The following is an 18717-nucleotide window of genomic DNA, read 5'->3' as shown; positions in this document are numbered from 1 at the left end:
TTCCCACCTGGATCATTTTTTACCAAAGATTTTATCTGCCAGATGGTAGAGAGTCACAAATCAAAACTTTGCGCTATTGTACTTTTTTGATAAAACCACATGAAACAGATCTGCTTTTACCAAGAAACAGCATCAGAGACAGCACGTATTACCGAACCCTGAAAATTAATTAATTAATTAATTAATTTTGGGGGGGGTATTTTTCTGAAGCTGGAAATGGGGAGGCAGTCAGACAGACTCCCGCATGCGCCCGACCAGGATCCACCCGGCATGCCCACCAGGGGGCAATGCTCTACCCATCTGGGGCGTTGCTCTGCCGCAATAAGAGCCATTCTAGCGCCTAAGGCAGAGGCCACAGAGCCATCCTCAGCGCCCGGGCCAACTTTGCTCCAATGGAGCCTTGGCTGCGGGAGGGGAAGAGAGAGACAGAGAGGAAGGAGAAGGGGAGGGGTGGAGAAGCAGATGGGCGCTTCTCCTGTGTGCCCTGGCCGGGAATCGAACCCGCCAGGGCCTGAAAAATTAAATTTAAAGAGATCGATGTTTACATTTTTCTGTGAGATTTTAGAAATGTGAATCAAGTATTTGAATCATGAGACTTTAGGAGATTTATTTTTTTTTTATAAAAAACAATTCCTATCGCCTGACCAGGCAGTGGCGCAGTGGATAAAGCATCGGTCTGGGATGCAGAAGACCCAGGTTCGAGACCCTGAGGTCGCCAGCTTGAGTGCGGGCTCATCTGGCTTAAGCAAAAAAGCTCACCAGCTTAGACCCAAGGTCGCTGGCTGGAGCAAGGGGTTACTTGGTCTGCTGAAGGCCTGCGGTCAAGGCACATATGAGAAAGCAATCAATGAACAACTAAGGTGTTGCAACAAAAAACTGATGATTGATGCTTCTCATCTCTCTCCATTCCTGTCTGTCTGTCCCTATCTATCCTTCTCTCTGACTCTCTCTCTGTCCCTGAGAGAAAAAACAAAAACAAAAAAAAAACAATTCCTATCTTTGAACCAGAGGTTGAAAAATATGACGAGAACCTCCATGAAAAGACGGTTGAGCAAGGTGGGACCCCGATTCGATACTACTTTGAAAACCTCAAAATCAGCATCCCCCAGATCAAGCTGAGCGTGTTCACCTCCAACAAGTTACCCTTGGACCTCAAGGTGAGCTGATATCTGGGTAAGTTTTAAAAAATGACTTTTGTTGGAAAAGAATGAGTATGTTTACTCTGCTCTTACCACCCAACACCATTTACAGGTTCCCCCTTTTAGGTTTATTAACTCACATATACATATTTTTTTCTTTTATGTTTAAGTATGAGTTTGCTAAAGGTTAAGGAGTAACAAAAGAGTAAACACAGGATTACATTAAAACCCACCTACCCTCTGCTCAGCTCTTGGTTGATCTCAGTGAGATGAAGGCCTCCTCTCTCAAAGCTGCTCCCAGACTCAAGAGAAAAGCGATAGCCAAGATGGTATCTTCCTTTTGTGCCCAAGACCTGCCTTCCCTCCTGGCTCCCTTCTCCTGTCTGTGTCTGCCTCATCTTGAATGGTTGACACTAGAAATGTCTACCACCTTCAAGGAGGACTTGGCCGCACACCCACTACGCACAGAGATGTGACCTTGCCTACCCCGTACCTGGACGTAACACCCCTGCAGGCCATCTTGATACCTACCTGACACACTCGATCAGGATACTGTCTTCATTGTCTGCAGTACATCTATTTTAAGTAAGGGATGGGGCTGGGATTCAAATCCAAGCCTGTCTGACTCCAAAGTCTCAATCTATATTTTTCTTCTATGCTGCTCACTAAAACACAAGGAACCAGAGAACTTGAAAGCCTTAAGTGTCTTTAGTAATCCCCTTGCTCAGTGAACAAGGACATTGGCGTTGGAGCGTTTTGTCTCCCAAGCCCGTGGAGGTGGCGATAGGAGCAGGACTAGAGTCCAGGGGCACGGCCGGACAGTCTTGCCTGTGTGCGGCTTGCACCCACTGCTCGTGGTTCTGCCCTCTGGCGCACTTGGAGATGATTGTCAGGGCACCCATTCCCCACTAACCACCAGTCTAAGGACCCCCCCCCCCAACCCCCATGCTGCCTCCTTAAAATGCTGCACGATGGTCTGTCTTTCTGAACAGGAATAGCTAGAGACATGCACAAATGAGTACTGAACCTGGAAAAATGAATTCAGGTGCCTCAGGGACTGTACTGGCGATGCACGCCAGTGCCCAGTGCCGAGGGGGTTCTGGCCCACGGGCTGAGCATTCTCCCTCTGAACGGGGCAGCTGCAGCTCACTGCTAGCCCATTGTCATGGGGGAATGCGACCCCTTGCCAGATCTTCAGATTTTTAAAGTGAAGCCAGAAATCGGTTTTCATGTGGAATCTCCTGGTTTTTAAGTGTTGGCAACCAATTTGAGTTTTTGTTTTGGGGGACTTGCCTTTTTTTTTTTTTTTTTTACTTTGTGGGCCTAACAAAACACATGTATATGCCTCATGTGGCCCATGGTTTGCCAGCTCAAAGCTCCTCAAATGGACTTGCAGGTAACGAGACAGTAGTCTGGTCAACATCAGAAAAGGACAGGGCAGGAGCAGCCGCTTCATGAAGGCAGGGAACTGGGGCTGAGCAGTTGGACGTGCTGGCAGGACCGGGACGCAGGACCTGCTCCTGTGGCCGCCCTGAGAACAGGCAGGGTGTCCTTCCTGATCCACTGTCCCATCTGCTTCATTTGCTTCAGTTTCATGTTTCCCAGGAGACTGGGAGACTTATAATTAGCGCGCGAGTGGGGGAAAACCATGGGAAAACCACTATCATGCTAATATCCACAAGTATCCACTTGACTTATGTGACCCTTTGGAATGGGTTTGTTTGATAAAGTCTATATTCCTCCAGAACACTTGGCCCTCGCCCAACAGACCAATGTTAAGCATTTCCTGAGAGTTAAGGACTTCTTGTTTTTTCAATCATCTTACTAAGAAACACAGACACCTAAATATTCCTTTCCAGTGGCTCCCAGCAGAAAACTTCCCTTCTGACGGAGAAATGCAGTCTGCCTCTCTCCGGCGGAGGTGCCCCAGCCCCCAGTGGCATGGGCCAGCACGGGCACGCAGAGCACGCTCTGCCTACAAAGGATGGAAAGTTGTTCACGACGAATGTCGTTCAAGCCGAATGTTTCATTTGGCACTATGTTTAAGGAACATTTTAAGGCATTTTTCAGATGATTGTTAAGTAAATTCAGTGCCTCCGCATGTTATGAGGTGTGGGGCAGGGGCCGCCCCGAATGGTGTATGTTAATGATTCAAGCAGGGTGCTGGGAATTGGGACTTAAGAGTTAAATTCTAAGCTTGTAGAAGTCACTGTTTTACTGTGCCTTGAGTTCTCCTAGTGGAGTCTGGGACTCATAAAATAATGTCATTTATTCAGAGAGTTTCCTAACAGAGTAATATCCCTTTATTAGCGGCTCTTAGGAAGAGCAGTGTGCTCTTTGAAATGACAGGTAATGGCTGAAGCCTGTGCTTAGGAAATGGAGTCCCGTCCCGGAGCAGGAGCCACAGGAGTCTGACTAAAAGGTAACGGCGTCTTTGGTGTTGAAGGAATAATGATCTCAATTCCCATGACTCCAGGCCAGAAGCGAGCTGTCAGAAATCTCAGAGCTGAACCTCTTCAGGTTTACGCGGAGGGTACATTATTGCCAGATAGAGTGTCTGCTCGGGACTCAGAGCAGTTTCACATCTGCTATCTCAATTGGATTCCTTCCTCTGTGATGGGAGAAGGGGGAGATAATAAGTTCCATTTCACAAATGCAGAGAGAAGCGCAGCACCCCCCCCCCCCCATTATTCTCCCACGATTGCATATTAGCAGTGGAGTAATACCGAAAATGCCAGGTAGCTTATATGTTTTCTCTCTTTTAAAGATCAAAAGAGGCCAGGAACCTTTAAAGGGTTTCACAAGGTGGCCTACAGCAGTTCCTTTCCCAGTTAGAGCATGGGGGTATTACAAAAGAAAGGCTTTAATTGAGCAATCTAGTTTGGAAGAAAACCCACATTTTAATGGTCAGAGAGCAAGAGGGTGGGGGCGCGGGGGAATTTCAAACAAAGACACTATTTAAAAAGCCTAAAACTGTCTTCTCAAAGGCTTGAAATAATTTGTTGGGAAACTTCAGACCCTTTACTTTTTTCTTCCCCTTCCTAAATAAAAACCAGATTTGTTAAAGGAAAAAAGATCCCGTATTGTTAATTGTATTTCAGAAAGTGCCAGAGAGGGAAATATCCCTGTAGTTTTAAACACCGTCCCAAGAGGGAAATGGGCAACTACCCTGCTTCACATAAACAGTCTCTATGTACCATAAATAAACCTTTAAAGAATGAATTCCAGACAGTTTTGTTTAGTGCAGGATAAACTAAGAAAGGAGAGGACGTGGCCCAGGGGCTGGCTTGTGATCTGAGACCTTATGGCATATGGACAGGTATTCCTTCTTTCAACTCGATCAAGTTTCTGGAAGACTTCAGTTTTTGTCTGGCGGAGGGAGGTATAGACATTTTCCTATTTGTATGAGGAACTTATGAGCACAGATTGTTTCTCCCAGAATCCATTTTATACCAGGAAACTGCTACTTGAGTAAATAAGCACCAACTTTGTATACTACTGTATTTGATTAGGCCTTTAGTTACCAGAAGAAAAAGCCCTGTTTGTCCCTTGCCCACCGTGTCTTCTGCTCTGAGCAGAACAGCCTGAAGGTGGCAGGGTAATGCATCCCAATAGCTGTATCTCAGCATTTTCAAGTGTTGGAGGCCCCGAAGCAGTAAATGACAAGGTGAAGGTAAATTTTTATTAAGGGTCCTGAATATTTCCTTGGTTCAGACAAAGCACATTGGCTGTTTGGAAATGGGATAGTGTCTCTGGTGAGCGTTTTGACAACTTAGGACAGGTTTCAGTCTTTGCTACTATTGTGGTTCCTCCTCTTCAGTGTTTAGTTGCAATGAGGAAGTTGGGGTAAAAGCTTTTTGCCTTAAGCCTTTGTTTTGATCTCATTTCCTCTTCGCAGAGAAGAAAGCAATGCTCAGAGCTCTATTGACAAAACAAACCGCTGAAGTGCTGTCAGTACCTGGCCTTCCTGCAGAGCTGTTGGGTTGCTTTAAGTAAAACAGTTAAGCCGACTGGGCCTCAGTTTCCCTGCTGGTGAAATGAGGAAAACAGTGCATGCTTTCTACTTCATCACTGTTCACCCAGGGATGGTGAGGCAGACAGGAATAGATAGCAGATGATTTTTCAGCAGAAATAATATAATCCTCCATTCTAGTCTTCATGCTCTCCACCGAATAGGAAACGCCTGTTGTGAAAAGAGCATGTTTAAGTGTAGGATTTGCTACTAATAACTGTCCAATCAGTCTAAGCCATTCTCTTACCATTTCTTTGGTTTTATTTATACTAAGGAGAGTGTTATGCTGAATTGGCATGATAGTCTGAATTAATTTGAGGATGCTCGGAGTCTCTAAAACGTTTTGTTCTCCAATTTAGTAGGCTACACAGTGACTTTCCAAGGCACCCAGTCCAGTGGCCTCCTTTCTGCCCATGGCGGGGTCCTCAGCTGTGCTGACCCTTGATGTCCGTCCTTTCTGCTTCTCTTCTTACACCTTTCGTTGTTTTTTCTCCACCTTTCTCACAGTTTCCTTTTACTCTACTTCTCATTCTCTGAACCTGTCTGTGAAGGCCATGTATTTCTCTGAACTGAATTGGTCATATCACTTACCCATTTTTTTTAAATCATAGATTGATCTTTCATCTCCTTTAACTTCAGAAACTGTTTATGTCAGTTTGTGGTGTTTGATATAAGTTACAAGGATTTTTTTCTTTGTTTTTTTATATGTCTTTTTACTTTGCTTTTGGTATGTGTCTGTTCTTTTTTTAATCATACAAAAGCTTTCTATTTTTATGTTGTCGAATTTACCAATCTTTTGCCTCTTTGAGTCTGAATTTTGAGTCATAAAAAAGTTCCCCCACTCTGATTTTAGGAAGTGTCACCGTTAATTGTATGATTTCATCTCAGTTATAAACATAGTCTTGTTTCAAAAGGATTTAAAGTAGCCTCTGAAAATATATGCTAAAAGATTAAAAAATAAGTAAGAAAATAAAATAGAAAGTCCATTAAATTGCACGTGAGATTTTATTCTAAAGGTATGTTAATTCAGTAGGAATTACATAGGTGTTTTAATAAGTGCTATTAGACTAGATAGCCATGTAGGAAAATATAAAACTAGATTTATTATTCACACTCTACATAAGGCTAAATTCTAAGTGGATCAGAGATGTACTAACATTATTAGTAGGAACAGGTGTTTCCCCATTCGAAAAAGAGAATTTGGCATGCTGTCTAAAATCCTTGAAGTATCAATCACGTTAAGGAAAAATATAATTGGAAAATCGACCATATCCAGAAATTATTAGCTGGCTTATAGCAGGACCAGAGCAGCTGAGAACTACAAGAAAAGCTGTATATATAAACTCAAAGTCTGTTTGAAGGTATTGGAAAGCTACCAAGACAGCCAGGACTCGAGGGTCCAAGATTTATGAGAGAAGGGAAACTCGATAAGGTGAGCACAACATTTATTCTGCTTTTATTCTTGAGATGCTTCTAATTTGCGAGTGGTGTGGGGAGAAAGGTGGAGAAGTCAAGCAGAAAGCCACTGCCCAACAGCGGAGGATCCGAGGAGAGCCCCTGGCAACCTCGTGAGGCTGGCGGAGCAGGAGTTGGACCTCACACTGCTAAGAGAGCTGGTAAATGAGGGGCTAATATGTTAACAGAGAAGCGATACGCAGGGAAAAGACCCCAATAGTCTGAGCTGCTTTATTTCGTGAGACAGGTGCCAATTTCTAAGTAACCCAGTTGGACAGAAGCCAAGCAAAAAGTGGCAGCCAAAAGACTGAAAAGCTAAATAGACCTTTCAGCAGTTTTACAATGCTTGGGAGAGTAAAAATGGAGGAATAGAATGGGTTTTCAGTTGAGACCACTGAAGCACTGACTATATCAGACCTTTATAAACACTGAAATGTAGCCTTGAGAAAGTGCAAATCTGATTGGATTAAGCCTCTAATTGCCTGCTGGAAGCTAAAGACTCATCATCCAAAGTGTGTGTTAAGTTTTTGTACAAATGGTTGCATTCAATCACCAAGTATTAAGCCTACCAAGAGGAAAAACAGACACTAGAAACAGACCCACAAAAATCAGTTTCATTTCTATGTGTCATCATCAATTATAGAGAAAAGGAGAATTTGAAGGATGTCATTTATCATGGTGTTAAGAAAGCATCAAATACCGTATCATCTATTACTGTGTGCCAAATCACCCCAAAACTTAGTGGCTTAACAACACAACTTTATCAACAGCAATGACTAGTGTTTTATTCATACATTAGACTTCAGCGTAGCTTTCAAAATTTTCCTCGGCTTGGATCTCCATGTCACAGCCTGGTTTGGCCATTTGTGCTGCGGCCTGGATCTATATTCACCCCCTTTGCCTGCCTTAGTTTCTATATTCTCAGTTCCCAGTGAAAGCAGCCCTATTTAGGTTAGTGAGGAAGGCGGAGCATTTCTTACTCCCTATTTCCTTCAGGGTTTGATTATATATTTAGCCAATTTTTCACTCGACCATACCTTCGGGTGTATTGCGAAACATCTGGAGGCACCAAGGATAGGGTTTTCTGTTTCTGGTTGAAGATCTTGTTGAGTTTTGGGGGAGATTTATCGGGGTTGCTTCCTACCGCGCCATTACTCTGACGTCATCTCACAATCAAAATTAATGAAGTGCAGCTATATGCAACAACCTAGTGACTCTCACGAACTTAACGTTCACTGTGAGAAGCCATATATAACAATGTACAGACCAGTAATTTTATTTACATAAAATTCAAAGCAGAGAAACTGATTTGTGGTGATAGAAGTCAGAATAGTAGTGACTTCCGGGAAGAAGGAGTAGTGATGGGAGTCTGCAGATGGGGAAGGGGTGCTTGTAGGAGGGGGATAGCATCTACTTTCTGGTCTAGATGGTTCCATGGTTGTGTTCACTCTGGGAAAATCACTGACCTATACTCCTGATTAGTACATCTTTCTGTATATGTGCTACGCTTCAGTCAAAAAGTAAAACACGGCAGACAGATACAAAACAAGTCAGAAACAATTATGCTATGAACCTAAAAATGTTTCTTTCTCTGTGATATATGTTGCTTTGTGTGGTATAAATATAACTTCTTCCTCATATTTTACTTTTATAATTACGAGGCAAACCCTTGTTTATAAATATCAGGATGTGGACTCTCACGGGAGAGCTGACAGGACTGTAACTGTCTCGGAGCCCAGAATTACAGGGCCCTGGAAGGCCATCATATGGCTCAACCATGTCGTTTCCTTGCTGCCCTAACTAGGCCCTAAAAAGTACCCTGGGATTTCCATTGATTCGATTTGAAGATGCTGTGATTAACCTGGACCCATTCACTCGGGTGCATCCCTACGAGACTAAGGAGTTCATCATCAATGATATCCTCAAGCACTTCCAGGAGGTGAGCGGGAGCAGAAGCAGAATGTTGTAGCTGGTCGGGAAGATTCAGTTACTAAGATGTTTCTGTTGAGAAGCCAACTAAGCATTGCAGCTCGGGTTGTTGAGTGATGGGTCAGGTCACAGCCTGTGGAGCCCGTCCACGTCACGGAAGTCCCAAAGCAGTGCCTTTGATTTACGAGCCATTAGTCCTGTCTCTTAGAACCAGTCTCAGGGGCTTCCACGAAATTAGTCACAACTCTTCTGGGTCTAGCCGATGTTTAATGATAACATGGAATACTGGGAACTCTTTATTTACCAGGCATGGGCCTCCTCTCAACAACCACACCAATGTTATTAGAGCCTGTGAGATCCTGCCCTAGAGTTGAACTTAGAAAATTTTTTTTATCAAGTTGGACTTTTTCCATTTTGTATTTATTATCCAGGCTGCAAAGAGCAAAATATAAAGCCGAAGCATACTCCTTAATGAATAGATAGGTCATGATCATATCAAATTTATTAGCTGTCAAAGTTAAAACATATTCTATTCTCAATTCCTTTTTTACTCCCCTCTGCTCTCCTACTTCCCTCCTTTCCTCCTTTGTTTTCTTCCTTGCTTTTCCTAATTGGAGGTAATCCCACTGAACCAGAAGGAGAGGGATATAGCAGATCTCCCTGGAACCTGGTGCCCAGGGGCAGAGGTACACAGGAAGTGGAGGGTTACTTGATGGGTCCAAATGTGCCCTCTTTATGCACCGTCTCCTCCACAGGTGATGAGGGACCACAGATCTGCCCTCCGCCCTCCCTTTCTTCTTTATTCTCTCTGCCACTGATCAATTCCCTATTTGTAGGAACAATGGAAAGGAGAGTATCGTGCATGTACTAATATAAATATGTGTAAAGAATCTTTCCTGTTTCATAACTTTTCTTCTTCTGAATGGCTTTGAAGAATATGGGATATAAGGAAAATTTACGAGTATTGGAGACAACCTCTGGGCTGCATGCATTTGGGAGATGTTTAGATGGAGCTCTGGAAAGGGCAGGAGCTCGGAGTTGATGAGAATGGAAAGGTAGTAATTGGTGGTGTTGGGAACAGAGGACAAGGTTGATGTCTGACCTTTGTACTTGGACACTGTCTGAAGCTCTAATCCGGTGCAGCTTTTTTTTTTTCTCGTTTTTCTCCATTTGACAGGAGCTCCTCAGCCAGGCAGCTCGGATCCTGGGGTCAGTGGACTTCCTTGGCAACCCCATGGGGCTTCTAAATGACGTTTCTGAAGGAGTCACTGGACTGATAAAGTATGGGAATGTTGGGGGCCTGATCCGAAATGTTACACACGGAGTGTCAAACTCTGCTGCCAAGGTAAGGAAACTGAGGTGAAATTCGTCGTCATTAACCACATCTCTACCACTCGGTAACTTCTCTGAGAGTCGATGGCCTGTGCTTCATTGCTCACATACGTTGCCTTCGCTCACCTCTCATAACCGGGCACCTGGCCCACTGGTGTGCCCCTGAAATAGCTCCTCTTCCTCCTCTTCATCACCACTGCCTTCATCCAGGCTCTGCTTACCTCTTCCCTAGGCCACTGCAGTAGCCTCCCGACCCTGGACCTCCCTGCATCTTCCACAGGGCTACCAGAATGAACCTGCTCATTATTTATTTATTTATTTATTTATTTATTTTTAATGAGAGACCGTAAGGCAGGGAGGCAGAGAGACAGACTCTTGATATGTCCCAACCAAGATCTATCGGCAGGCCCTGTATAGGGCGATGCTCTGCCCATCTGTGACCGCTGCTCTGTTGCTCGGCAACTGAGCTATTCCAGTGCCTGAGGCGAGACCATGGAGCCATCCTCAGTGCCCCGGGTGAGATTGCTCGTATCATTAAAGCCATGGCTGTGGGAGGGGAAGAGAGAGAGAGAGAGAGAGAGAAGGGGGAGGAGTGGAGAAGTAGATGGCTGCTTCTCCTGTGTGCCTTGGCTGGGAATTGAACCTGGGACATTCACACGCTGGGCCAACGCTCTACCACTGAGCCAACTGGCCAGGGCCGAACCTGTTTTTTAAAAGAGCTTGATTGTGCCATTCTTCTGTCTATGATCTCCCAGTCACTCCTCCCAGCTTGCATAATAAAGGCCAAACTGAAATACAGCCTTCTAGAATGAAGCAACCCTTTGAGTCCAGACCCAGAAGGACAGTGGTATAATTCTGAGTCTAGGTGGCTTTTTGTTCATTGGCTGCTTGCTTGGTGGATATCTTGTTATTGCAGTTGATTGTTGGGAGGGAGCTAGCTGACTTTCTGTGCGAAGCTGAATGAGGGGCAGGTAGTTGGAGGGGGCTTGCTATTTGACGACATACAAAAGGCCTCCAAAGGTCTCTGCTCTCCTCCCCTTCCTGTCACCTCAGCAGACTTCTGGAGATTGACCTTTTCACCAGTGAACAGGTCTGAGAGCACTGTGCTCTCTGCTGATTTATCGGAGGGTGTCTTGTTGTCGTAAATCCAGGTGCGCTTGTGCCCTTGTCCACTAGGATGTAAAAATGGCCTTACCATAGGGAGACTTGAATGGTGCCACACAGAAACTTATCTTGAAAAGCAGGTAAGAAAGTGGAGTGGATAACATTTCTGTATTGCATGGCCTTCTTGGTAATAATATGAAGAAGCTGGAATTTATTCTTATTTTCCAAACTGTTTCCTAGAGCCCATAGTTCTTTAGTCACATCAGTGTTTTCAATACTGTAGTTACATCAGACCAGACCGAGAGTGTAGTTTGATTTGTGGTCCAAAGTAGGCGACACTCGGGCTTTTAGAGAATGGGTGAAAGAGACGTTCTATGTCGTGGTTTGGAAACAGACTCGGGTTCCAAGTTGAAGGAACACACATTCCGGCCTTGAACCGCGTCTTCCGCTGCTCTTGGAACGTCACCCCGACGGCAGCGCCGAGCTTCTCGGTCTTGGCACGGGTTCCCCACCGGACATCATGTGAACAGACACATTTAAATATTTAGCTGTAAATGCCCAGTTTAAAGATTTTATTAAATTTTATTAAATTCGGCCTGACCAGGCGGTGGCACAGTGGATAGAGCGTAGGACTGGGATGCTGAGGACCCAGGTTCGAGACCCCGATGTCGCCAGCTTGAGCACAGGCTCATCTGGTTTGAGCAAAGCTCACCAGCTTGGACCCAAGGTCTCTGGCTCAAGCGAGGGGTTACTCAGTCTGCTGAAGGCCCGTGGTCACGGCACATATGAGAAAACAATCAATGAACAACTAAGATGTTGCAATGTGCAACGAAAAACTAATGATTGATGCTTCTCATCTCTCCGTTCCTGTCTGTCCCTGTCTATCCCTCACTCTGACTCTCTTCTCTGTCTCTGTAAAAATAAAAAAAAATAAAAAAAAAAAAAATTAAATTCTAGTCAGCATAGCAAGTCTCCTTGGTTTTATAATTTCTTTCTTTGTTTTCTTACCCCGGGGCTTTGCTTTAGTTTGAAAAATATATGCACTTACGGTTTACTGAGAGGCCTTTCTTAACCTGGAATAGAAAAGTGTTCTTATGAAAACTTTGAAAAATATGGACTGAATGGGAGAAATGGGTCTTCACTTTGCCTCTCGTAGTTGCACCAGTGTAACATGTTGAAATTGTAGCCACCAGGACACAATACCCTTGAAATGAAAGCCAGTATATTCCAGTCTACAGAGAGGGTCTCAGGCACAGAGAGTGGGAGATTCAAATGCCACCTGGGCCAGTTTGGCTGTTAGGAACTCCCTGTCGTTAACCTTCGTGGTGAGAATGGAGACTTTGGTAACGTGCCCACGACCTCTCCACTTTCTCTGAAGCATCCTGATGAAAGGGTCGGCACTTTCTTTATTCTCGCATTTATGGAAGTCTCATTTGTTTTCTGTACTATTTTCCCAGGAAAACTTTTTGAAGCTGAAGGGTCAGCATTAGACTATATGACTGAAGAGAAAGAGAGGACAGAATGCTCCTTTCCCCACCTTCACTCCCAAATCTATATGACGGCCTGTGTGACAGTTATCATGCATTTGATTGGATTTCGTGCTTTACATTGTTGTTGCATTTGCTTAAAGGTACCACTTTCCAGGACCCAGGGCCTCTCAGATGGGCAGCATGCTCCCCAGGTGGCCAGGCTGTATTTCTCTTGCCGTTAGTAAGCTAACAAGTATTGGAGCCACAGCTGCTACTCAGAGGAATTGCTATGCAATTTATGTTGATACCAAGACCCTTGGATGTGTTTTAAAAATTAGTCCATCTATCTCTAAGATAAGAAAGTGAAGAGACTTAAAATTGCCACTCTATAACGGAAATGATAACTCCAAAGGCCAGGTCTGTTACCTGAATACCCATGTAAGTCATCTGTGATTCTGTGTGTGTGTAGTTTGGCTAAAGATCCCCATTTTCTTGTAGTTTTGTGGGTTGAAATCCGACCTTTAATGTTGCTTTGGGGGGATGTTTTGTTTGCCTTTCTGTGTACACAAGAGGAGTTTAAGAAAGTGCAGATGACCACAATAATCAACTGTTGGCCTGTGGGAGTATTTTCTAAAGAGTACCTAGGTTCCAGTGATTAAAGGAAGGGGTCAGAGAAGATGGAGCTGCACCTCACAGAGCCCCCAGCCAGCCCGCCCCACTGGGCTGCAAGGACTGAAGGGTCCAACCCTGGTTCCAGGGGCTTTGAATGGAGTAGAAAACTACAAACCCCTCAAAATTAATTATAAATATTGTGTGTTTTGTGGGTGTGTATGCATTTTTCTGGAGCAAGGATCTAAAGTTTTATTGGATTCTCAGAGAGGTTCATACCTCCGAAAAGACTTTGTCATTATTGTAGAAATAGGGTTATGTATCAAGGGGATTTTAGGGATGATATGGTACTTGAGTTCCAGTCCTATTCCTCCCTTAAAACAATTCTTTCCACTGTTAACCTTGAGGGGTTGTTTTAGCCTATGAAAAAAGGGGATGGTCATTTCCCCTGTCCCACTTACCCGAGGAACAAAGGAGAGGAAGCGTGTGGGAACCCGGTGAGACGCTCACAGGGAATGCACGCTGTCACAGAAGAAAGTCTTAGTTGTCAGTGGATAGACATTATGAATTATTACCAGCAACTTTTTATTTTTTTAAAAATTTTTTTTTTTTTTGTATTTTTCCGAAGCTGGAAACGGGGAGAGACAGTCAGACAGACTCCCGCATGCGCCCGACCGGGATCCACCCAGCACGCCCACCAGGGGGCGATGCCCTGCCCTTCCGGGGCGTCGCTCTATTGCGACCAGAGCCACTCTAGCGCCTGGGGCAGAGGCCAAGGAGCCATCCTCAGCGCCCGGGCCATCTTTGCTCCAATGGAGCCTTAGCTGCGGGAGGGGAAGAGAGAGACAGAGAGGAAGGAGAGGGGGAGGGGTGGAGAAGCAGATGGGCGCTTCTCCTGTGTGCCCTGGCCGGGAATCGAACCCGGGACCCCTTGCACGCCAGGCCGACGCTCTACCACTGAACCAACCGGCCAGGGCACCAGCAACTTTTTAATTTCAGGTCTATCATATCCACTTCTGGCATTCCTCATTACATTTTTAATTGTTATTTATTTTCTCTTAGCCTCAAGGAAATAATAGCTAGAAAATAATCTGAGCCCTTTAGCTCTCTTATCCTTTTCCTTTTTTCCCCCAGAAATCAGGTCATAGATTCCAGATCTAAGGTGATGTGATCCAAGGATTGGCCACCATGCTGTGGGCCTCTATCCCGTGACTCACTCCTTTGCCTGGATCTTGGCAAAATGACTAACCCTTCAAGTAGAACCTCAAAGGTCTGATCCCATTCCTAAGAGGCCACGGCAAGCCCGTCACTCCTGGAATCCTTCCATGGAGTACGATATATTTAATTAAAGCAGAGCGTTTCCAGTCCTATAGCCATGTCAGAGGAACAGTTTCTCTCTGCAGCATGTATTTGCCTAGTTGGGCATCATGTGACCACCTGCAAGGCCCTCGAACCTCTTTCAAGGCTGGAGAACCAGGGAGACACCCACTGAACAAATTTTCTTACTTATATACACTTCAATTTCCCTCCTGTCTGTAATTATTGTGTAATATTTTCTTATGCTTGCAGGAAAATTACATAGTTATTATCCAAAAAAAAAAAAAAATAGGAGTTATTTTCAAACTAGGAAAACCTCAGATGTTAACAATAGAGCACCTGACCCCGTTCTCTCTCCTGACCCCGTAGAAACTCGGAGTTTGCTCCGTACAGCTGTCACCTGGCCTTCCTAACGGAAGACAGCCAGCAGTGTGCTTAATTTCTTCCAGCCAAGGAGAGAAGCGCTTTTGATCATCCTGGGACCTCTGCTCTGCTCTGTCCTGCTTCCCATTTTCTTTCTGTGTCATTATCAAGGCCATAGAGGATGCTTTTGATCCCGGGTACTTTTTTGATCCCAGCTCTGTTTTGACTCTATGCTTATGAATGCAGATATTTTAATAATATTCCTTATTCTTAACTGAAATTATTTTCATCAGAGTCAGTTGTTGCTCACGGAAATTAGAATCCATAGTTCATTATTCGCTACATGCTAATTTTACTAATAACTTTCGCAGTGATATGGTCGGTTTATCTCTCTCTTTTACTTCACAGCGCTGATTTCTAACAAGCCCAAATTTCCCAGCTCAAATTCTACAGGTCTATATTGTTGTCAAGGCAATGCAAGTTTTAATGTTAATGTATTTTATTCTATGTAGTTAATTTTTTTTATTGTTTTAAATCAGTTTTGTTAGCTATGAACTGGATAAAGGCCTAATACAGGGGATCCTCGGGTTACAACACAGTTCTGTTCCTATGACAGTAACATAACCCGAATTTTGGTGTAAGTCGAAACACACACCCCCACAAACGGAATACTTGCACTCTCAACAGTCTAAAGTGGCGTAGGTAAGCGCACTGGGGGGCGCCCACTCCCTCGCTCACACACTGCATTGCCGCGCACTCTTCCGCCCCGCACAGCCAAGCTAGTTCACCAACGTAGTCTTGTAAGTACGATGCTAACAGCGTAAGCTGAAACACTCACATCTCAATTTTTTAAAGTTTTTATGGGAGTGAGCATCGTAAGTTCGAAACGTTGTATATCGAGACTATCGTAACCCAAGGACCCCATGTAGTTTTATATTATTATTTGTTGGTGCAAACAGCATTAGTAAGAGAAAGATGTATGAACCGGGTTAAATACCCTGTTTCATTCTGGAACATGTACTAATTTATAAACATTTGTTGAACACCTTCTGTTTGTCAGCCCTTGTGATAGATCCGTTACGTACCTTCGTGGTCTTGTGTATGCCAATGTCTGGTCTACAATCAGGAAGGCGAGACTCGGAGAAGTTAAATAATTTTGTCAAGACCACACAACTAGAAATGACAGGATGGATTTGAAACCAAGTCTAGCTAGCTAGCTCTAAAGGCCTTGTTTTTTTCCTGCTACTGTATCATCCAGGTCACAAAGTAAACCCTCAGGAAGTGGTGGTAGTTGTGGTCATTCATTATGTTAGGTCAGTCATGACCATCACTGTTGCCTTTATAGGCATGTAGGTTCTTCCTAGAACTTTGGTGACTGCAAGCACGGTTTTACTCATGTGATGTCATTTGATCATCAGAATTACCTGTTCAGTAGATGGGATAGGCGGTATTAGCCCTGTTCCATAAGTGAAGAAACTGAGGCCAGAGAGGTGAGGTGATTTGCTACTGCAGAACTCAGGCCTAGTCTTCTGGTTTACCAGTTACACTTTTGAGATACATATTGCTGACTGCTTGATTTGTTCTAGACATGGTTAATCTATATTTTAAAAAATAAAAACAAAAAGCGAACAACCAAAACCCCCTGCCTGGTCTTAGAATGAACTTCAATAGCTTTTAGGGAAACTGAAAATAAATGCCAGCGAGTTAAGTGCGAAAGGCAAGCAGGGAGGAAGAAGCTGGGACTGTTTGGGTAGCTCAGCAGAAACCTAGGTAGGACTTTAGATAATATTTTGTTCCATTGCATTCATTTCCATTCAGGGTCCAGTGTGTGGCAGAGCTGCTTCCCTTCCAGGAGAACCTGGCCCTGTCCCCTGTGTCCAGGAAACCAGGGCTAGGCCCAGTGGCGATCACTGGAAATGTACTCCATGTCCCTGTGCTCAGAGATGCTCAGCCAGCCCCTGCCATTAGACAGCCTCCTGTCATATATACTGCGGCCTTGCTGAGTGAGAGCAGAGTGGTCCATCTGCCTTTTGTTTAAGAAACAGCATTTGTTTGTGTTTGTTCTGTAGGCAGTATATTTATTGGCTCAGCCAAGGCTAAAAGCCCTGTTTAGTCAAGACAAAAGTTTTATCTTTGCACAAAAGAATGTCCTGAGTGCCTGCCTGCATGGATTCTGAAGGGGAAAAGGCAATTTATGGCTTGTCTCTGTTTTTGTCATTATGTATGACTGCTCCGTTTTACAGTTGAGCTGATTATCCCCATAATAGCTTTTCCATGTACCTATAACCCAGTAATAGGTGAATGCCTTCTTATAAGCGTTGGGGTTTTTAGTGTATTTAAGTTGGCACAAACTTTACATTAAATGAAATTCACTTCAGACAGTAATCTATCCCTTAGAGAATGTAGAGTTTTCTATTTCCAAAAAGACTTTGATCCTAAATAAGTCACCCAAGGGATTTATTTTTTCCAGCCAAGAGGAGGTGCCTTCAAGTTGTTGTATCTAGAGAAATGACTCAAATTCTTGGCAACAGACATTTTGTTTTATTTTCCTCTGATAACCTTGAATACTAAAATGATTCCTTGTGTCTGAGCTCCTTTTTGGTTAGAGGCAAACGTAAGATGCTGAATGACCCATCAGTGACCCATCCTAACTTGGTCAAATCTCAAATATCTGTGGGAAGTGGAAGTGTGTTGGGCCGGGAAGGGCGGGGTAGGAGCTGCGTGGCGACTTGAGGATCACGTTAGTGACCAGAATTCCCAGGCAGCCCCCACCTACCGTGTTTGGCAGCCTGGCTCCTGAAGGAGCTCAGTGAGTGGGGTGAGGGTGGGGGTGGGGGGGTTCAGCTTTCCTTTCTTCCCACCCTAGTCGGGCTGTTCAGCAGCCAGAAGTCAAGTAGCAGGGGAATGACACGCCCCTGAAGCTCAATTTACAAAACAGAAAGATTGAAAAAGTTGACAACTTCTCTTCATTTCCTGATAGTAGGTCAGTTAAGAATCGGCCTCAGACCGAACATCTCATGTTTCAGATCCCAAACTGCAGAAAGTAGGTCCCGTTGCTAAGTTAAAAAGACGGAAGTGTTTGCGTCTCCCAAAGAGTCGTGGTTTTCTATTCTGGTGTAAACACGGTGAGGAGAAGAATAATCTATTCAAGTTTTCTTAGGTTGGCCAGTCACCCCCATTTTAATATTGTTAATATCAATATTTGGCTTTTCTCGAAAGTCTGTGACAAACTTAAGGTGAGATGAATGATAACTTAGTTTTATAAACATCTGAAGGGTAAATCAGATTCTCATTTTTGTCAGGAAAAAGTCAGCACACTCCCTCTGCTTGGAAGGCCCTTCCTGATTGATTGCCTTTACTTCTTTCTCCCCTAGAATTATCTCCCCGAGTCTCCATTTTGAAGAAAAGCTAAATCAAGGTGTTTTCTTAAGAGAAAGTTAGGATTCCTTGGTGAAAGGGATGTGGATAGGACAGCCATCATTTATGGAGTGACAGCTGTAGGTCAGGTGTGGACTAGGAGCTTTTACATCTGCCTAATTTTCACATGTACCCCTAGGAAGGGAGGTATTATCTCTCTTTTCTAGGTGGGAAAAGTGGGACTCAGAATGTTCACTTACCTTGACCTGAAGTTGAACACCGGGCGAGTGTCGGAGCCAGATGTTTTAGAACAGGTGAACTGGGAGCCTGCCTGGGTACTTCCCCCAGCACAGCCTCAGATACAATCCTCCACGAAACCCGCAGCACCGGAGAAGCAAAAACACAAGCTTTTGAAAACAACACCATTTACAAGTAAAGCTCCAACAGTTTTCCATTTATTCCAGCTTGAATTCCTCTATGTTGGACCTTGGGATTTTCCAACTGATTTGTAGGCTTTCGGAATCATTTTTATTATCTGGGAACCTATAATCCGATAGGCGAGGAAAAAGTAGGCTTACAGTCGTAAGTACGTGAAACAGTTTATTCTTATATTATTATTTATTATTGTGTT

General features: G+C 44.2%; 1 protein-coding gene across 5 annotated transcripts in view; it reads left to right on the top strand.

The window, feature by feature from the left end:
* VPS13D (vacuolar protein sorting 13 homolog D) overlaps window positions 1–18717 on the top strand; it is a 242546-nt gene that overhangs the window by 146314 nt on the left and 77515 nt on the right. For all 5 annotated transcript variants that reach the window (XM_066270406.1, XM_066270404.1, XM_066270403.1 and 2 more), the window contains 3 exons: window positions 1009–1157; window positions 8411–8545; window positions 9713–9880. In XM_066270406.1, the coding sequence (XP_066126503.1) occupies window positions 1009–1157; window positions 8411–8545; window positions 9713–9880 (452 nt within the window). The remainder of the gene's footprint in view (window positions 1–1008; window positions 1158–8410; window positions 8546–9712; window positions 9881–18717) is intronic.

This window comes from Saccopteryx bilineata, chromosome 3 (genome assembly GCF_036850765.1).
Source record: "Saccopteryx bilineata isolate mSacBil1 chromosome 3, mSacBil1_pri_phased_curated, whole genome shotgun sequence".
NCBI lineage: Eukaryota > Metazoa > Chordata > Mammalia > Chiroptera > Emballonuridae > Saccopteryx > Saccopteryx bilineata.
Note: the sequence above shows the minus strand (reverse complement) of the source record. Positions and strands in the feature narration are given on the sequence as shown.